General features: G+C 43.9%; 1 protein-coding gene across 6 annotated transcripts in view; it reads right to left on the bottom strand.

The window, feature by feature from the left end:
* Positions 1 to 17,684, bottom strand: part of LOC137384696 (BTB/POZ domain-containing protein KCTD8-like) — a 352,009-nt gene that overhangs the window by 71,629 nt on the left and 262,696 nt on the right. Inside the window, exon 5 of one of the 6 annotated variants that reach the window (XM_068059280.1) lies at positions 8,390 to 8,400. The exons of the other annotated variants lie outside the window; for them this stretch is intronic. Coding sequence (XP_067915381.1) covers positions 8,390 to 8,400 — 11 coding nt within the window. The remainder of the gene's footprint in view (positions 1 to 8,389; positions 8,401 to 17,684) is intronic. 6 annotated transcript variants of the gene reach the window in all.

Here is a 17,684-nt window from a genome sequence, read left to right as displayed (position 1 = left end):
CTGGGGTGTGGCATGTTCTTTAGCACAGGTCTTCAGTACTATAGCTGGAATGTTGTCAGGACCCATAGCCTTTGCAGTATCCAGTGCTTTCAGTCGTCTCTTGATGTCATGCGGTGTGAATCAAATTGGCTGAAGTCTGGCATCTATGATGCTGGAGACATCAGGATGAGGCCAAGACGGATCATCTACTCGGCACTTCTTGCTGAAGATTGTTGCAAATGCTTCAGCCATATCTTTTTCACTGATGTGCTGGGCTCCCCCATCAATAAGGGGATATTTGAGGAGTCACCCCCTCCAGTTAGTTGTTTAATTGTCCCCCCTCATTCATGACAAGATGTGGCAGAACGGCAGAGCTGAGATCTGATCTATTGGTTGTGGGATCGCTTAGCTCTGTCTATCTCATGCTGTTTTCACAATTTGGTACGCAAGTAGTCCTGGGTTGTAGCTTCACCAGGTTGATACCTCATTTTTAGATATGCCTGGTGCTGCTCCTGACATGCCCTCCTCCACTCTACATTGAACCAGGGTTGGTGCCTTGGCTTGATGGTAATGGTAGAGTGAGAGATATGTGGGCCATGTGGTTACAGATTGTGGTTGAGTACAATTCTGCTGCTGCTGATGGTCCACAGCTCCTCATGGATGCCCAGTTTTGAGTTGCTAGATCTGCTTGAAATCTATCCCATTTAGCACGGTGGTAGTGCCGTACCACACAATGGTGGGTATCCTCAACGTGAAGACGGGACTTTGTCTCCACAAGGACTATGCGGTGGTCACTCCTACCAATACTGTCATGGACAGATGCATCTGCAGCAGGCAGATTGGTGAGAATGAGGTCAAGCAGGTTTTTCTCTCTTGTTGGTTCCCTCACCACCTGTTGCAGACCCAGTATTGCTCTGGCTCAAACCATTGACAACCGCACCACCTCGACTACAGCGACTCTTAGTGAAGGTACAGGGATACGACTTCAACGTCTGCTACAAACAGGGCTCCAAAAAATCACCTCGGATAAGTTGAGCAGATTGCCAAACCCGAGCAAGAATGAAGAAGTTCCACTGGATCTACAAGTAGACAGCTTGGACATTGAGGTGGAAGATGTGCTCAAAATCAATTTATTGCATTTTGGTCAGCACATATGTGACCAACTACAATCAGAAACAGCAAATGATGAACAACTGAAGGCCCTGTGGAGAGTTATCATAGAAGGTTGGCCTGACACGGTAAAAGACATGCCAGAAACCCTCAGATGCTTTTGGCCTTATAGAGATGAACTTGGTATCTTGAGAGATGTCACCTGCAAGGGAAAACAAGTGATTTTGCAGAAAGCTCTCCGAGAGGACATCTTGTCACAACTTCACCAAGGCCATATGGGCATAGAGCAAATGTGACAACTGGCACACGACACTGTTTATTGGCCAGAGATAAACAGTGACAGGGCCAAGTGATGGAGGCTGCCCCTGTAATGATGCAGGTGCTGCAGCCGATGGAAATGCCTCCGTAGGCACCTCCACAAGGACGACTGCCACATGCCTCCGCCTCCTCCATTGCCATCACGTCACGCAAAGCATTAAGTAGATCAATGGGGTGTGTTCTTACTGTCTCTGCCTACTGTTTTGCTTTCTTTGCACTGTATAAATAATGGCATTTTGCCACACATCTGGGACTCCTTTATTGCTGTCATGACAGGAAAAGTGGCATGACTTGGTGAAAGAGATAATGAGATCCTCCACAGTGAGGAAAAGGCCTCTGGGCAGTTGTGCTCCGTCGTTGGCAGTAAGTGATTAGATGTTCCAGGCTGTGTCTTCCATACATGTGTTAGCACAGGTATCTCAGACTCCCTTCCATGCCACGCCCCTCAACCTAGGTCACAGGAGCTCAGTTGAAATGTTCCTGAATCAGGAGATCCTGGCATTTATGGCATTCTCACAAGCCCTTTGTGCCCTGAGCCATGCCCAGCCACCTCTTTGTGGAGCTGGGGTACCTCTGCTCAGCGTCATTTCCCTCTGCCTCCACTTCCTCCTCCTCTCTCATTCCTGATCCTGCTTCTCCCCTGATGAGCTGTCTCCTTCCAGGGCCTCACCATCCTCAAGGGCGACACATCTCTGGAGGGCTTTGCTATGGAGAATGAAGCAGACCACCACAATGACCGAGAACCTTGCAGGAGGGTATTGGAGGGTGCCTCCCGACCGATCCAGGCACTGAAATTACATCTTCAGAAGCCCAATAACCTGCTCAATGGTTGTCGTAGAGAGCAGGTGGTATTGGTTGCATCACCTGTGCCTCGGTCAGGGACTCCCATAGAGCGGTGAGTAGCCAATTCTTCAGCAGATATCCCGTCCCCTAGGATCTATCCACACACATTGGGGGTTGGGGTGAAGATCTGAGGCAGCCTTGGCTGGCGGAGGATGTAAAAAACATGGCAGCTGCCAGGAAAGTGAGCTCACACATGCAGTAAGCTCTTGTTGTGGTCGCAGACCAGTTGAACATTGAGGGAGTGCAAGCCCTTCCTGTTGATGAATCTGATTGAGCGGTCATTGAGTGTCTTGATGACCACATGGGGACAATCAATGGTGCCCTGAGCATGGGGGACTTCAGCAATAGTACTGAAAACTACTGCACTCTGTGTCTGTGAGGCCACATCTGAAAATGCTGTCCAGCTCTGGCAAAGGCAGATGTACCAGCGAGATGCAGTGGTGTGCAGCCATTTGCGAGGTGTCACGAAGGTCTGCAGCTGATCCTTGGAAGAAGCCAGAAGCGAAGAAGTTCAAGGCCACAGTAACCTTGATGGTGACTGGCAGGGCATGGCAACCAGTGCTGCGAGGTGCAAGGTCTTCGACAATGAGGGCACAGATGTCTGTGACCGTCAGCCTGGAGAATTGCAGTCTTCTGCAGCACTGGTTCTCTGTCATCTGCAGGTTGCTCTATCTTTGGTGGTAGATCCTTTGCTGAGGGAATGGCCTCTATTGCCTTCCTGCCCCTCTTTCCTCTCCTGTGCTTGCCTGCTGCTCAGGGTTCCACCTTTCCTGTGGATGGTGTTGCCCCTCATTACCACTGAGCCCAAAATCTGACAGTCATGCCAGCTGCAGCCTCTCTTTTGGTCAGGTGGCTGCACTATTGGCTGTCTTGCCCCCACTATTCTGCCTTGCAATGCCAGGGGGGTGAGAACTGCATTCAATATCAGACCGCTGACTGCCCACTCTTTCTGCCACCTGCGCAACACCAAGGTCCTTTCCAAAGACTGAGTCTCCCTTTGTTCTGCTGACCATCTTATGGGGCAGCCAGGACTGGCCCTAAGGCAGCCAGGACTGGCTTCCTACTCTGTACACGCTACCTTTTAGCTGGTCAGCAACAGACAGCACATGTAACCCGTACGCCCCCATGAAAATTTCAACCGCTCTCTCTAATGAGCTAATAATGAGCTCTTTAATAACTTCATTTGGCCTTAATCGGGAGGGGGACAGGATCAGTGTCCCGCCCTGGTGAACATTGCCAGAAACCAACACACCAGGCAGCAGTAGTATTTTCAAGTCCCGCCCACCTCCATTCCCACCCCCGGAAGGACCCGAAAGTTCAGCTCAAAGCTTCACTCTGTACCTCTGACTATCCTTAAATCAGCAACTCAGAAAAACTGAATTCTTAAAGGAAGGCAGAAATCAAAGCGGAATCTCTCTGAAAGAGCATTTCCACCCCACAGCTGCTTTTCCCCCTTTTTTCCTTTTCTATTCTGAAGATATTGAAACTTTCTTGGGGATAATTGTGAACATGCCAGCAGCTTTCCAGTAGTTTACCTAGTCATTTTATCTCCATCAAACTGTGTGTTGGATGGCTATTTGACTTTGGCGAACATCATAACCAGCTCAACCCTGTCGTCACTCAGGCTCCACACATGTGCACTTTCCAGTAGGAATCACTAGATGGTGATCAGTGACACTGCCTGCTTTTCTCCTCCCTTAGCTTTGAACACTATGTTTAATTGTAGATCGCTGTAGCCTGGCTAAGATCAATACAGACTGGAGAGTGAACCTGAGAGTTTTCCAGGTTTGCAACACTGAACACTGATTTTAACTGAGACATTAGACGGAGACATATGCTATTTCCTAAAAGAAAACATTTTCAACTTGGATCCAATTCTTGTTCTTTTTAAAATAAAATACTGTTTGGTTAGCTTGAGACCCAAAAGTTGGATCCTAACAATATTCATGAACTCTGTCAGGTAATAATAGTTGCCTTACGTTTGCTAACATCCTAGTTCAACTAACTACTTTGCAGAGTGTTGGACAGAAATATTGATTTCAGTAGTTTAGTGGTGTTGGAACTAAAACTATGCCATCAAGGTTTTATACGGTCAGATTGTGATTGAATGGAAGAGGGATGGGATGAAGGCGAAGTTGAGAGTTTTCGTGGTCGGGGGAGGGGGAGCAGCATGTTCTTCCTTTCTGTTTTCTTCAATAAGTCACTTTTATTGTATAATCTCAAACATAAGTGAAATGAGCAAGGAAGTGCAGCTATTTTGAAAGAGACCCCCATAACAGAATGTAATTGGGCGAGGTGTAAAATGGACTGTCAATTTGCTATCGCCATTTTGCACGACTGCCAAGAACAATTTCACCACCCACCTCCCCCTTCCCCCAACCCCACTGTGTGCATTTTACACAGATATTCTGTGTTGTACATTTGGAACATAATTGGACTGAAGTTGCTCTTACAGGCAGTGCCTGATAGATAATTGTTTTGTCCAATTTCATGTTTCTGTTAAATGATTTTGACCAGTCTATTGTCAATAATCTTGCTTTAATTTTGTACCCTCTGATTAACATACATATATTAATTGCCATATTACTTCTGATATCACATTGAAAATATTTTGATAGGAAAGAAAAGGATGCATATTGGGGTGAGAGTGGAGCTGATCTATAGATTTCTAGAGTTCAATTAAGGCATTAAAAGCAGAATGACCTGGATGGCCAAATGCATTGTTCAACAGAGTGGTAGAATGCATCTTAGCAACCTTGATTTTCCACAAGTTCTGTTTCCAATCTCAGCTGGGCCATTGCATAAAAGTGCAAAGACTAAGCAGTTGGTTTAAACTTGTATCTTGACTCGAACCCCAATTTCCAGGTTGGGAATGGTCAGAGCATACACTGTGTTGACTTCAATTGCTTCCACAGGTGAAGGAGGAGAAGAAGCCCAGCAAAGAGCTTGGTCTGTATTTTGGGAGCCATGAGGAGCAGGAGTGCCATGTTTGCTGCCCCACAGCTCAGCAGCCCAAGGTTAATGAGGCTGCAACTCAAAATTACTGCAATTTCTTTGCTTTGAGTGTAAGCTAGTGGCTGGCACACTCTTCCAGTCACTCGCCTAAAACTCAAACCCGACACCTCGGTTTGGTGTTTCTTATCGCGGAAGAGGGAAAATTAAATGTACAGTTATTTTGGGATGCTCTCATCTGTCAATTAAAGGAAGAAGGACTTGCATTTATATAGCGCCTTTCACAACCCAAAGTGTTTTACAGCCAACTAAGTACTTTTTGAAGTGTAGTCACTATTGTCATGTAGGAAACTTAAGCTTAATAGGCTACACTGGCAGAAATCAGGGAAGAGGCCACCATGTGGACTGAGGAATTGTATATGATGTAAAGGGACATGAATAGAGGAGAAAAAATAAATTAAATTAGGCAAATCAAAGCTAGCTGTATGGAAAATACTTGACAATTCACATGGCATCATCTTAAGAACATGTGAAATATTGAATAAGGAAAGACCAGCTAACACATTGAGTCCATCCCTCACACAAACCCTGGATCATTTGGCCTGCCATGAAGTTTACTCATTTAATTTGAGGGCAAGTTCTGTAAATTGTTTTCTTGAAATTCAAAGGTAATGAGGACAACATCAGAACACCTATCATCCTCCAGCTACTATTATTCAGCTCCAGCTAGTTGTTTTACACAGCTGCCAAGTGTAAGGTCCCAGCAGAACACAGTGCATTGTGTTTGATGGAGTATATGAACACCTTTGTCTGTATTTTTCCTGATAACTCTGACTCCATTGTCTAACCACATTTTTAGCTGAATTGATCAACTCAGCCTTTACCCACATATCAACCATCACAGAGCTCCAAAAGTACTTGACTCTGTGAAGCATTCTGAGATGTGATCATGTACCACATAAATGAAAATATTTCTTTTCTTTTTAACTTGTGCATTAGCTGCTTTTATTGTAAGCAAGCTCCACTTACATACAATCCTAGTGTTGCCAATTGCTCACAATTTTATTAATTACTTGCAGTACTTTTTGCATTTTTAATCTACAATTCTCAGGAAGAGAGAAAAATTCTCTCTCTCCTTTCCAGCCCCATGTGCATTGAAAAAAACATTGCAGAAGACTAAATTAACAAAATCATGAATGCTGGCAATGGTGCAACTCTAAAGAATGTCTCATCTCATTTGAGGCTTACAATTGTGCCTTCTCAAAGTGCTATTAAACGACCACTTTTGCATCACCATGAAGTGACAATAGAGTTCTAGAATGCTGTGAGATCCCTGAGAGAGTTTTTCTCACACTGCTCAGGTTTGACACAGAGTACAGCTAAAGTAGGATGTCAAATTGGGTCTGCTGGCTCTCAAAGCATTTAACATTTACCAGCTGGGAGTGAAGCTCTGCGTGTGCACTTTCTGCTGGCTAAAGAGTTCAATTTGGAGCCAGACGGTATAAATCAGATATTGCCTAGCTGCAATCTAAGCAGTAGCTTTTTAAAAAATTATTTCATGCAATGTGGGAGTCGCTGGCAAAGCCAGCATTTATTGCCCATCTCTAATTGCCCTTGAGAAAGTGCTGGTGAGCTGCCCATCTTGAACCGCTGCAGTCCACGTGGTGTAAGTACACCCACAGTGCTGTTAGGGAGGCAGTTCCAGCATTTTGATCCAGCGACAGTGTAGGAACGGCAATATATTTTCAAGTCAGGATGCTGTGTGGCTTGGAGGGGAACTTGTAGGCGGTGGTGTTCCTATGTGCCTGCTGTCCTTGTCCTTCTAGGTGGAAGAGGTTACAGGTTTGGAAAGTGCTGTCGACAGAGGCTTGGTGAGTTGCTGCAGTGCATCTTGTAGATGGTACACACTGCTGCCACTGTACATTGGCAGTGGAGGGAGTGAATGTTTAAGGTGGTAAATGGGGTGCTGATCAAGGGGCCTGCTTTGTCCTGGATGATGTCGAGCTTCCTGAGTACTGTTGGAGTTGCACTTATCTAGGCAAGTGGAGAGTATTCCAACACACTCCTGACTTGTGCCTTGAACAGGACAGGCTTTGTGGAGTCAGGAGGTGAGTTACTCGCTGTAGAATTCCCAGCCTCTGACTTACTCTTGTAGCCACAGTATTTATGTGGTTGGTCCATTTCAGTTTCAGGTCAATGGTAACCCTTAGGATGTTGATAGTTGGGATTTAGCGATCGTAATGCCATTGAATATTATGGGGAGATGGTTAGATTCTCTATTATTGGAGATCATCATTGCCTGGCACTTGCGTAGCGTGAATGTTACTTGCCACTTATGAGCCAAGCCTGAATGTTGTCCAGGTCTTGCTGCACACGTTCATGGACTGCTTCAGTATCTGAGGAGTTGTTTACAGCACTGAACATCGTACAGTCATCAGCAAACATCCCCACTTCTGACCTTATGATAAAGGGAAAGTCACTGATGAAGAAGATGAAGAAGCTGAAGATGGTTGGGCTGTGGACACTATCCTGCAATGATGTCCTGGGGCTGAGATGATTGGCCTCCAACAACCACAACCATCTTCCTAGCTATCAGTCTTAGAATAATCCCATCCTTATTATCCAAGATGAATAATGTTCTCCTTTCTGCATTGCAGGGTTAACTTTATGGGTTTATATTCCATGCTGGGAGTGCAGGTTCATAAAATCTATCTTACTATCTCAGCTGTGACCCTTTACTCATCTACAGAGGGGTAAAATAACCCTGTACTTCATATCAAATGTTATAGCACTGCATCTCAACATTATTAGCCTTCTTAACAGAAAGATAAATTGGGTCTGCAATAATGCTGACTGCCAGCAGGTCTAAAAGGTGACTGCCTCCCCGGGTTGGCAGTTTTCGAAATTTCCAGCTCACACACAGGGTGACACTCCAACAGTACTACAATAATAAAATTTAGATGTCAGAAATAATTTAATAATTAATATTAAGCTGCTCAAAAGACAAGAATAACCATCTAAAACATACTTTTAGGCAAAACACCTCAATGTTTCAATGCAATTCCTCTTTTTTTTCACCTTTTTGTCTTTCCCTTTTCCTCAGTCCTATTGTTATTCTTTTCAACTTTAAAGATATCTTCTTATAATTATTTTTTAAAATAGGAACCAGTTATAACACCGCAATGACCTTCCCTTCTTCTTACTTCTGTTCCTATTGTCGCTTTTGAAGCTGAAAGCAACTTTGGATATGTGTAAGTTTTGTAGATGATCCACAGAATTAAAATAGGAAGGGAAATGACTACAACACCAGTGTACCTTTCAGTAGTCCACAGAATAGGGTACTCAGATATATCGACAGCAATTTTAACCTCACCTGCCCGACAGGAAACTGATAAGATTGCGTGCAACGTTGATGTTACACCCTGTTGATTTTACTCTCCATTTCACCTGATTGTATGGATTTCCCACCCAGTTAGGTTTAAATTATCCCCATAGAGTCATCTTCAAAGTATACAGGGAAATAGATTTACATTATAGCTGTGTGAAGGTTGAAAGTTTGCTACACCATCACCAGTTTACATATTCATTAATCAAGAATTGCTTCTACGTCTGGGAAATGTGAGAAGCATAATCAGGTTATTTTATTTTCTAAAGATGAATATTATGCTTTGTTGCTGGCAGGTGATGAAGTCCTGTTGACAAAACTTGATACAGTGGGTTGACTTTTATTGACAAGCGGCAAATCGTGACGGCGCACTCTGATATCTGCAGCCCACCCACGCGGAGTAGCCGTCGCTGAGCCGCTGCGATATTTCGCACGTGGGCTCGTTTAAATGGAGGGGACGGAGCAGCCGCCTCCGATGAAGTAGAGGGGGTGGGCACTCTGTCCCCGGCAACGGCATCCAGTGCCACCATGCAGGCGCTGGTGCAATTTGTAAAGGGCTTCAAGCCCTTAGAAGAAATTTGAATTTTTAAAGTAATATTATGGTGCATTGTCTTAAAAATTAAATAAAATCTGGAGGCCCTTTCCCACATCCCCACCCCCCCCCCCTCCCCCCAATGTTTGTTTTTAGGCCTATATCACCAAAATTAACTTTATTCCAAACCCAAACTCCACCCCCCCCCCACAACCTTGTTACATTTGCCCTTTAACCCCTTCCCACCATCCCCACAGCCAATAAGAAGTGTTTTCCCCATTCCCCCACTTCCCGCCCTGATAATTTCACTCCTCCCCCTCCCCACCAGTGTCACGCCTCAGAACTCCAGATGGAGTCCCGAAGGCATGGGAGCTCTGGCCAGCAGTCGGAATATTGGCGTGGGATGGCCGCCGGGACAAGGTAATTTGCATGTTTTTAACTTAATTTTAACATTAAAATGAAGGCCCCAACACCGTGCAGCGAGGTCGGGGTGGGCGGGCACACCAAGGCCTTGCCACCACTGGTAAAAGGCGGCGGGGCCTTCTTGACATCGGGAGTCACGGTGGGCCTCTCCTGGAAGAATTTTCCGGATTCCCCTGCCACGCCCCCCGACGCTGGAGGGCTGGTAAAATTCAGCTGAGTGATTTAATTTGATTTATTTTTACTAAATCCTGTTCCCACTAATGTAATTTTCAATAGCAAAATTCCCCATTGACTTCCTTCAATTTTTTTTTGCAATATTGGCATCTTGTAGTTACACCATGGGATACTAATTTAGGAACACTAAACATTTTTGTTCATGCAAGACTGTCTCAATCGCTGGCTTCTTATTTTATTTCAATCGCTGGCCTCTTATCCTTCACCCTCCATAAATTTCAGCTTATACAAATCCTGCCACCCTTATCCTATCCCCCATCAAATATTAAGTTTGACACCCGGGGGAATCAGGAACCAATGCAGATCTGTGATGACAGCCTGTCATTGTATTTAATTACCTTAATTGTCTTACCCCTTCATCTCTCTCTAATCTCTGTCCTATAGCCTCTCCCAAACTCTATGCTTCCATGACTCCAGTCTTTTGTGCATCACTCCTCAATGATGCCCATCATCAGTAGCTGTGCCTTCAACTGCTGAGGCCTCTTGCTCTGGAATTGCTCCCTCAAATCCTTTGATCAAGTTTTGGTCAAACCCCTCCCCTTAATTTCTCTGCCTTTCCACGCACCTCAATGAAGTGCCTGGAGATGATGTTGTACATTAAAGGTGCTCTATAAGTGCAAGTTCTCGTTGCTGTCATCTGAATTTCTCACTCTGCTATTTTAGTGGAAATATTAACCTATTTAGGACACCTCCATTAAAGTGGCATAGAGTTACAGACTGTGTTGAGAATTTGTATTAAGGTGTAAGTTTATAACCCATGTCTATATGCGAACATTTCTGTTAAGATATTATAACATATTGTGAAACTAAAATATTAGTTCACTCATGGAAAATGAAAATTAAATTACATAAAAACAAGAAATGCTGGAAATACTCAGCAGGTCTGGGAGCATCTGTGGAGAGAGAAGCAGAGTTAACGTTTCAGGTCAGTGACTCTTCATCAGAACATTAAATGAGATTTGCTCAGACAGCTGTCAATGCAAGTGACTACTTATTGCTTACCAGAGTACAAAACTCCAAACTTAACTGTTTTTCATCAGCACAAAACCTTACTGAAACTCATCATTAATTGGACGTTTTAATTGAAGATATGATGAAGGGTTCTCATTGGTGAAATAAACCAATTTATTCTAAACATTAACAGGAATCCACATTATTTGGAATCAATAGCGCTCGTTCAAATACCTGGGTATAAAGCTGAGTTTTGTATTGGCTTTCAAGTCTTGCACCAAACTGATCAGCAAGCTGTCAGCAAAAATAGTATTTTTTCAAAAGACCATACATTGGATTCCACTTTACCCAGCAGCAGACATTGAATTATTTAATTGTTTCAAATGAATCAGAGGAAATACTTCAGCTGCACCAATCTTGTGACTATTGTGATGAAGCCACAGCTGTGGCAAAATCTCTCCATATCTCACAAAATAGAACAAGATGAATTATATTAATAACAGGATTCACTATATAGTTATTAGGAACGGGACTTCTGACTGAAGAAGTTTTAATTCTCTGGCTTGAAGACATTGAGGCCAATTTGTTTCCCACTGCTCCCCAAGGTCAGATCAGCTAAGTCAACATAGATCAGAGATCCAAATATTTTCTTGATCTGAGTGACTTTGCAGCATTCAAATAGCATCTTGCCTAATGAGCCATTAGGGCACCCGGCTATTCGCCTTTCTATGCACACGATTACTAAAAGCCTGTCTCATCACCCAAAATATTTCTAATGAATGATGATAGCAATGAACAAGACACAATTTAACTATACAGGCATTTAAAAGAAACATTGCCACCTTAATATCCATAAACTTTAATTTCAGGAAGGAAAATTACTGTAAAATAGGATTGACTTACAATATTTATAAATGGCTACTCCGATTAGATGTTTAAATACCGTCAGTTACATTCAAAATCTTAATGCTATTTTGAGCAACAGAAATATTTACCTTGTTAGGGGATGAATTAAAAAACACTACTTCTAAACTTGCATCCTAGAATGTTATCATTTTAAACAGCTATCATTTGATAGCTTTGAATCTGATTCCCATAAAGAAATCAGGCAATATATCCTGATGAAGTTCACCATACTCAGCCTGCATTGATAGCCCTGCATTTAATTATCTGATAGCACAGAATTAAAACTGGTATAAAACACCTGATACTTTCAGGGCTATGCTGTAACATCTTCCTGTGTAATCCTTAATTCTTCCATTGGCCACTGACCCATTCCCTATTGTGCACCATGTCCCTCTACCAGCTCCTATGCCATCTGGCGCTGCATGTCCACATTGCCATTTTTCTGTTTTTCCTCAGCCATCTGGCAGTGCCACAGCTCCTGACACCAGCTATTGTCATCGAGTAACAAATAACTCTACACCTAGAATAAATTACACTGTAATCCCTCAGAAATATGTTCATTAAGGGTGCTAGGTGGCTGATGGCTCTATGTATATATGTATATATATATATATCCTCATGTAAATGAAGGTGGAAGGGTTCCACAGATTACAACAAAGCATGTAGCTTGTTGACAAAATTGTCATAAAATACATCTACAGAGCAACTGTCTTCTCAGCTGATGTGATCAAAATAGTGCAGTTACATAAGAATAGCTCAATCAAAACATTACAACTGAACCTTTTCTTTCCACAGATACTTTTGTTCCTCTTTATTAGCACCTAGAGATAATAATCACGGACACAATGTACACTGAAGGCTAAAGTTTGTGAAATTCAATTTTTAGTTTATCTTAGTTTTTCACCAACAAATTGGTTTGTTAACAATGCAATTAGTGAGGAATGTCAATTGCATAAAGTCCTACATGAACACAAACACATTAGAATGTATTTGGAACAGGTGCCAGCTGTGGCTCAGTGGTAGCACTCTTGTTTCTGCGTCAGAGGATAGTTGGCTTAAATCCCACTCCACACACTTGAGCATAAAATCTAGGCTGATACTTTAGTGCAGTACTGAGGCTGCACTGCCAAAAGTGCTGTCTTTCAGATGAGACATTAAACTGAGGATAATCTGCCCCCTCCATTAGATGTAAAAGATCCCATGGCACTATTTGAAGAGCAAAGCTGTTTTTCTCCACTGCTCTGGCCAATATTTATCCCTCAACCAACATTACTAAATCAGATGATCTCATTTCTGTTTTTGGGACCTTGCTGTGTGTAAATTGGCTGCCGCATTTCCAGCATTACTACAGTGAATACACTTCAAAAACACTTCATTGGCTGTAAAGTGCTTTGGGATATCCTGAAGTTGTGAAAGGTGCTATATAAATGCAAGTCTTTCTTTTTTTCTTTCTATTTGAACAGAAGGCTGTTGTAGGAAGAACGAATACAAACAAAAATGACTGGAACAACTATTTTCAAAATTAGAAGAGTTGAAAAAAGGTAAAGCTCTGTAAGAAATTACAATAAAGCAAATGGCACAAGGGAGATATGTCTCACAATGGATTGAATCTTAACCCTCAGAACAGATGGGCTGGGGTTGAGTGAAATGTTAAAACTTTAGAAATCTCAAACCCAACTCCAAGCCACTTAGGCAGCACCAAGGGGCGGGCAGCCCACCTACTCCCAGGAGGTGGGTCGGCCTACTAAATATTTTAATGAGGCTGGCAGATTTCCATTTCACCTACTTTGCAGGTTTAATCCTAGTTGGCTGGGTATTCCAGGCCTCAGGAAATCCAGCAGCTAAAGAGAGACGAGTTCAGCTTCAGGGCGACGTGGCCTCATGGCACTGCATGTGGGCCAGGAGGAGCAGGAGTGCTTCCCCCTGGCCAACGAAGCTTACCTACTTCCCTACCATTGCACCACCCCACAATCGTCTCCCCCAGTCAGACCCCCACCATCACCGCCCCCACTATACATGTAAGGCAACAGACCCACAGCTGCAGCCTGCTCCAGAGTGCCCTCCGCTCAACTGGAAGCCAAGCTTGTCAATCAGGCTGACTTCTGGGCAGTGAACCCATCAAAGCAAAACTGTGCACACTGGGGAGTCAAAAATCAACAGCATGCAGGGAAACCTAACAGAAACTGTGCCCCCTGCCTACCCAACCTGTCCCTGTCTAGATTCAGATCATTTGTCTTTGTTCAACTCTGGAACAAATCCATTTCCACATTATGATTATAACAAGACACTATCCCCAACTGTTTACTGTTATAGAAATCTCTCACAAGAACACAAGTATGTAATTGCAAAAATCTGCATCATTGTATTTTGAGTAAATTACACTTGTACCCTTGACATCTGCTGATTAGTATGGTAATACTGTAGTTCTAATATCATCAGACACATATCCTCATGTAAATGCTGGTCCAACATTGCATAAATTGGCAGCTAAAATATATAAAGTTACCAAAGGTGAATTTTCTCTAGTTTGTCCTATTTAGCAATATAATAAAATATAATACAATAATGAAATACATGCAAAAAGAACTAGAGTAGTGGCAGGGGAGGCTGAAGCTTTCCTAGTGGGGCCCAGAGGAGGATTCCTGCATTAAAAAAAAAATAAACTTGTCTTTGATCCTCTGTGGGCCCCGATCCACTTCCAGGATTGGCCTTGCAGGCAACCAGCTGCCACTCCATGTTGAGGATGGGCAGTTAACTTCTGTCATCAGGTTCTAATGTTGTTATCAAGAACTAACATGCCTATGTTAAAAAGGACCCCGCTGGCTTTGGGCAGATGTTTGGACAGGAGATAAGGTGAAAATCACAGCAGGTCAGCTCTTGACGGCTCCAGGGCAGGTAAGCAGCCCAGGCAATTTTCTCTTACACTGCTTTCCAGATGGGAAGGGTTAAAATTGTCACCCGAATAAAACAATTCTGTTCATCATTTATTTACTGTCTTACATTTTCTGGCACCAATTGTTTGGACAACAATTTAGAGGTATGCTCCTGGTGCAGAGTTTTGCTCACTGGCAGCACATATTAGAAATTTGGAAGCATTGGCTCCCTTTTTTAATGGACAGCAAATCACTGGGGTCACATGTCTGAGTTCCCAATATGTATTTCCTGAGTGAGACTCTGTAACAAACTTGTGCAAACTTCTCAAATTTAAATAACAGATCAAAAATATTTTCTAATAGCTTCCTGTATCAAATTAAGGACACAAGGATCCAGAGCAAGGTGATATGGCACAAAGGCACATAAATGGAGTTGAGGTACATATTGGCCATGTTGAGCAATATAGTGGGACAGGCTGGAGGGCTGAATGGCTTACTCCTACTCCTATGCTCCTCAGTTTTATCACCCAGTTTCAGATGATATCAGGGTGAACTGAAGGGAAAAATCATGCAAAGTCACACCCTCTGGGAATGTGCTGGGTTTGCAACTCAACACATTTTCTGATGAGCAGAACCAGCAGCATTAAATCATCCATCACAAAAGGGTATCATTTTGTTATGTATTTGGTTCTTTACACCAGTATCCATGAAGGAAACCTGACATTAAGGATACACATTTTAATACGTATCTAGTATTGCCATGTGCTGGTATATATCTTGAAGGTTATAGAAGCAACACTGTACTTTTATACAGGCATTTTACCCATTTTTAAAGCTGTTTTTATTCATTTATTTACCTGTCTACACTGCTGTTTTCATTAGCCATGCTATCAGTGAAATATTTTATTTCCCCCTCCCCAGTACTATTAATGGCACTAATGGATTTCCGTATGTCTATGCCTGAAAGAATAGAAGGACTTGCATAAGATTCCAGTCAAGTCAGGTTGCATGACAGATGCTCCACACTCACCTACCAGTACCTTCATATCTACCATCTGCAGAAGAGCGATGAACAAACTTCACTTTAGTAGAAAATTAATGCACATGGGGAGCCGATTTTAGTCTCGCTCTCGGGACTGGCTGGGAGGTGGAGGGGGGCCTGTAAAATGGCGAGGAAAGGCAGCAGGTGGAGTACCTGTCGCCTTCCCGCCACCATGGCATTCTGCTAGTGGAGGGGAAGGTGGAGGACAGCCCTCCCGCCCAGAAGCTAATTGTGCCACAAGTGCCAGCCCTCCGATTGACCAGGAGCTCTTGCAGGCAGGCTCCCACTTTTAAAAGGACGGGAGACCCAATGGCAGCTAATTAAAATGCAGCCTGGGGTCCCCCAAAGGGCTGAGGTGCGCTGCTCCCCACTTTCAGGCCCATTGTTGGAGTCCCCACCACTCTGACATAATGCAGCCCAGAGTTTGATCTTCCCAAAAGAAGCTAGAATAATTAGCCAGATGGTATTACTAAGATAGGTGAACATCTGATGAACCATAATGTTTGATGGTTTATCAGAAGTACGTGCAAAATATGTCATGCTTTCAGTGTTAAGAAACAAGGCCGACCGGGTTCATAGTTTTTCTATATCTACTCTACTTCCTCTGGTGGGGAGTCCAGAATAAGTGGCTTAACCTTGAAGTTGGAGCTAGGCCATTCAGTGATGAAGTGTGCAAGCAATCCTTCACACATAGGGTCATAGGAATTTGCGACTCTCACCCCCATAAAAAGCTGTTGAAGCTCAGTCAACTGAAATTTTCAAAAATGATACTGATAGATTTTTGTTAGGCAAGGGTATAAAGGCTATAAAATCAAGGCAGATAATTGGAGTAAAGGTACAGATCAGCCATGACCTAATTGAATTGTGAACAGGCTCAAGGGGCTGAATGACTTCCTCCTGTTCCTATGTTCCTATAATCCAAAAGCCAGTATCGTCTCATTCACTAAGATGTCACAATCATTTCTACAGGCCCTGCCATATCTATCTGGCAATGATTATGAGGAACTGGTTTCTGGGTCAATGAAGAGACAGATGCAAAGCTTCACCATCTGCTGCAAAAACGCAGGCAGATACTGTGCAGTATTGGACTAACCAGATGAAGCACAACCTCGGCCTCTCATTCAACCTTGACCTGGACTTTAAACCCATAGCTTATTCATTACAAAGATCTGTGATATATGGACTGGCTAGGCATTTTGTTATACTGCTGTCTCTGCTGTCCTCTCTGTTGGGGAGGTGTAAATAAAGTTGCTAGGCTGCATGCACTGAGAGACTTTGGGCTGTACTTTACAGCCCCCTCCCACATTGGCGGTTGTGGCGGGGGGCGGGGTGGTGGTGGTTGTTGGGGGGGGGCCGGAAAATGCCTCCGGCAGAGGCCTGCCATGGGCCTCGACGCTGGGAAGGTCTGGCCCAATATTGCCGGCAGTGGCAAGGCCTTGTTGTGGCCCCACCCCGCCGCTCGCCGACGGGAGCAAAATTTAAATATTTAAATTAATTTAAATAAATGAATTAATTACTTACCCATTCCTGCCGTCCATTCCGGAGTGATATTGCTGCCGGTGGCAGGCACTCCCGCGCCTTAGGATACCCGTTCGGACATCCGAGGCGGGACACTGGTGAGGAGTGGGGAGCAGGTAAGTTGTTCAGTGCGGCAGGTGGGGGGGGTGGGGTAGCGGGGTCAGATTTATTTCATTGGTCTAGGGGGTGATGGGAAGGGGTAAAGTTTAAAGTTGATGAACTTTGTGAGGTGGGGGAAGTTTGGCGGCACAAGGTAAGTGTTTTATGGGGAAGAGGGCAGGTAATTACTTCTATGCTTATTGGGGGGGAGGGGTGGTGTGAAAGAGGGTCAGGATCACGTTATTTAACTTTTTACAATCACTAGTTCTTTTAATATGTAAATTGCAATGTTGGGCTTGAAGCTCTTAAAAAACGGCGCCTGAGCCATTGCTGGGAACGGACCACCCGTCCCCCCTCCACGTCATTTGGCGGGGTGGGGGGGATGGTCCCCCCCCCCAGCTATTTAAATGAGCCACTGCGTTCTATATCACAGTGGGTCTACGACATGCGGTCTGCATGGGTGGACTGTCAGTTTTGAAGCTCGCTGCCGAAAACCCAACCCCTCATGTTAGGCTTACT

Source organism: Heterodontus francisci, chromosome 1 (assembly GCF_036365525.1).
Source record: "Heterodontus francisci isolate sHetFra1 chromosome 1, sHetFra1.hap1, whole genome shotgun sequence".
Lineage (NCBI taxonomy): Eukaryota > Metazoa > Chordata > Chondrichthyes > Heterodontiformes > Heterodontidae > Heterodontus > Heterodontus francisci.
This window is presented reverse-complemented; position numbering and strand designations above follow the sequence as displayed.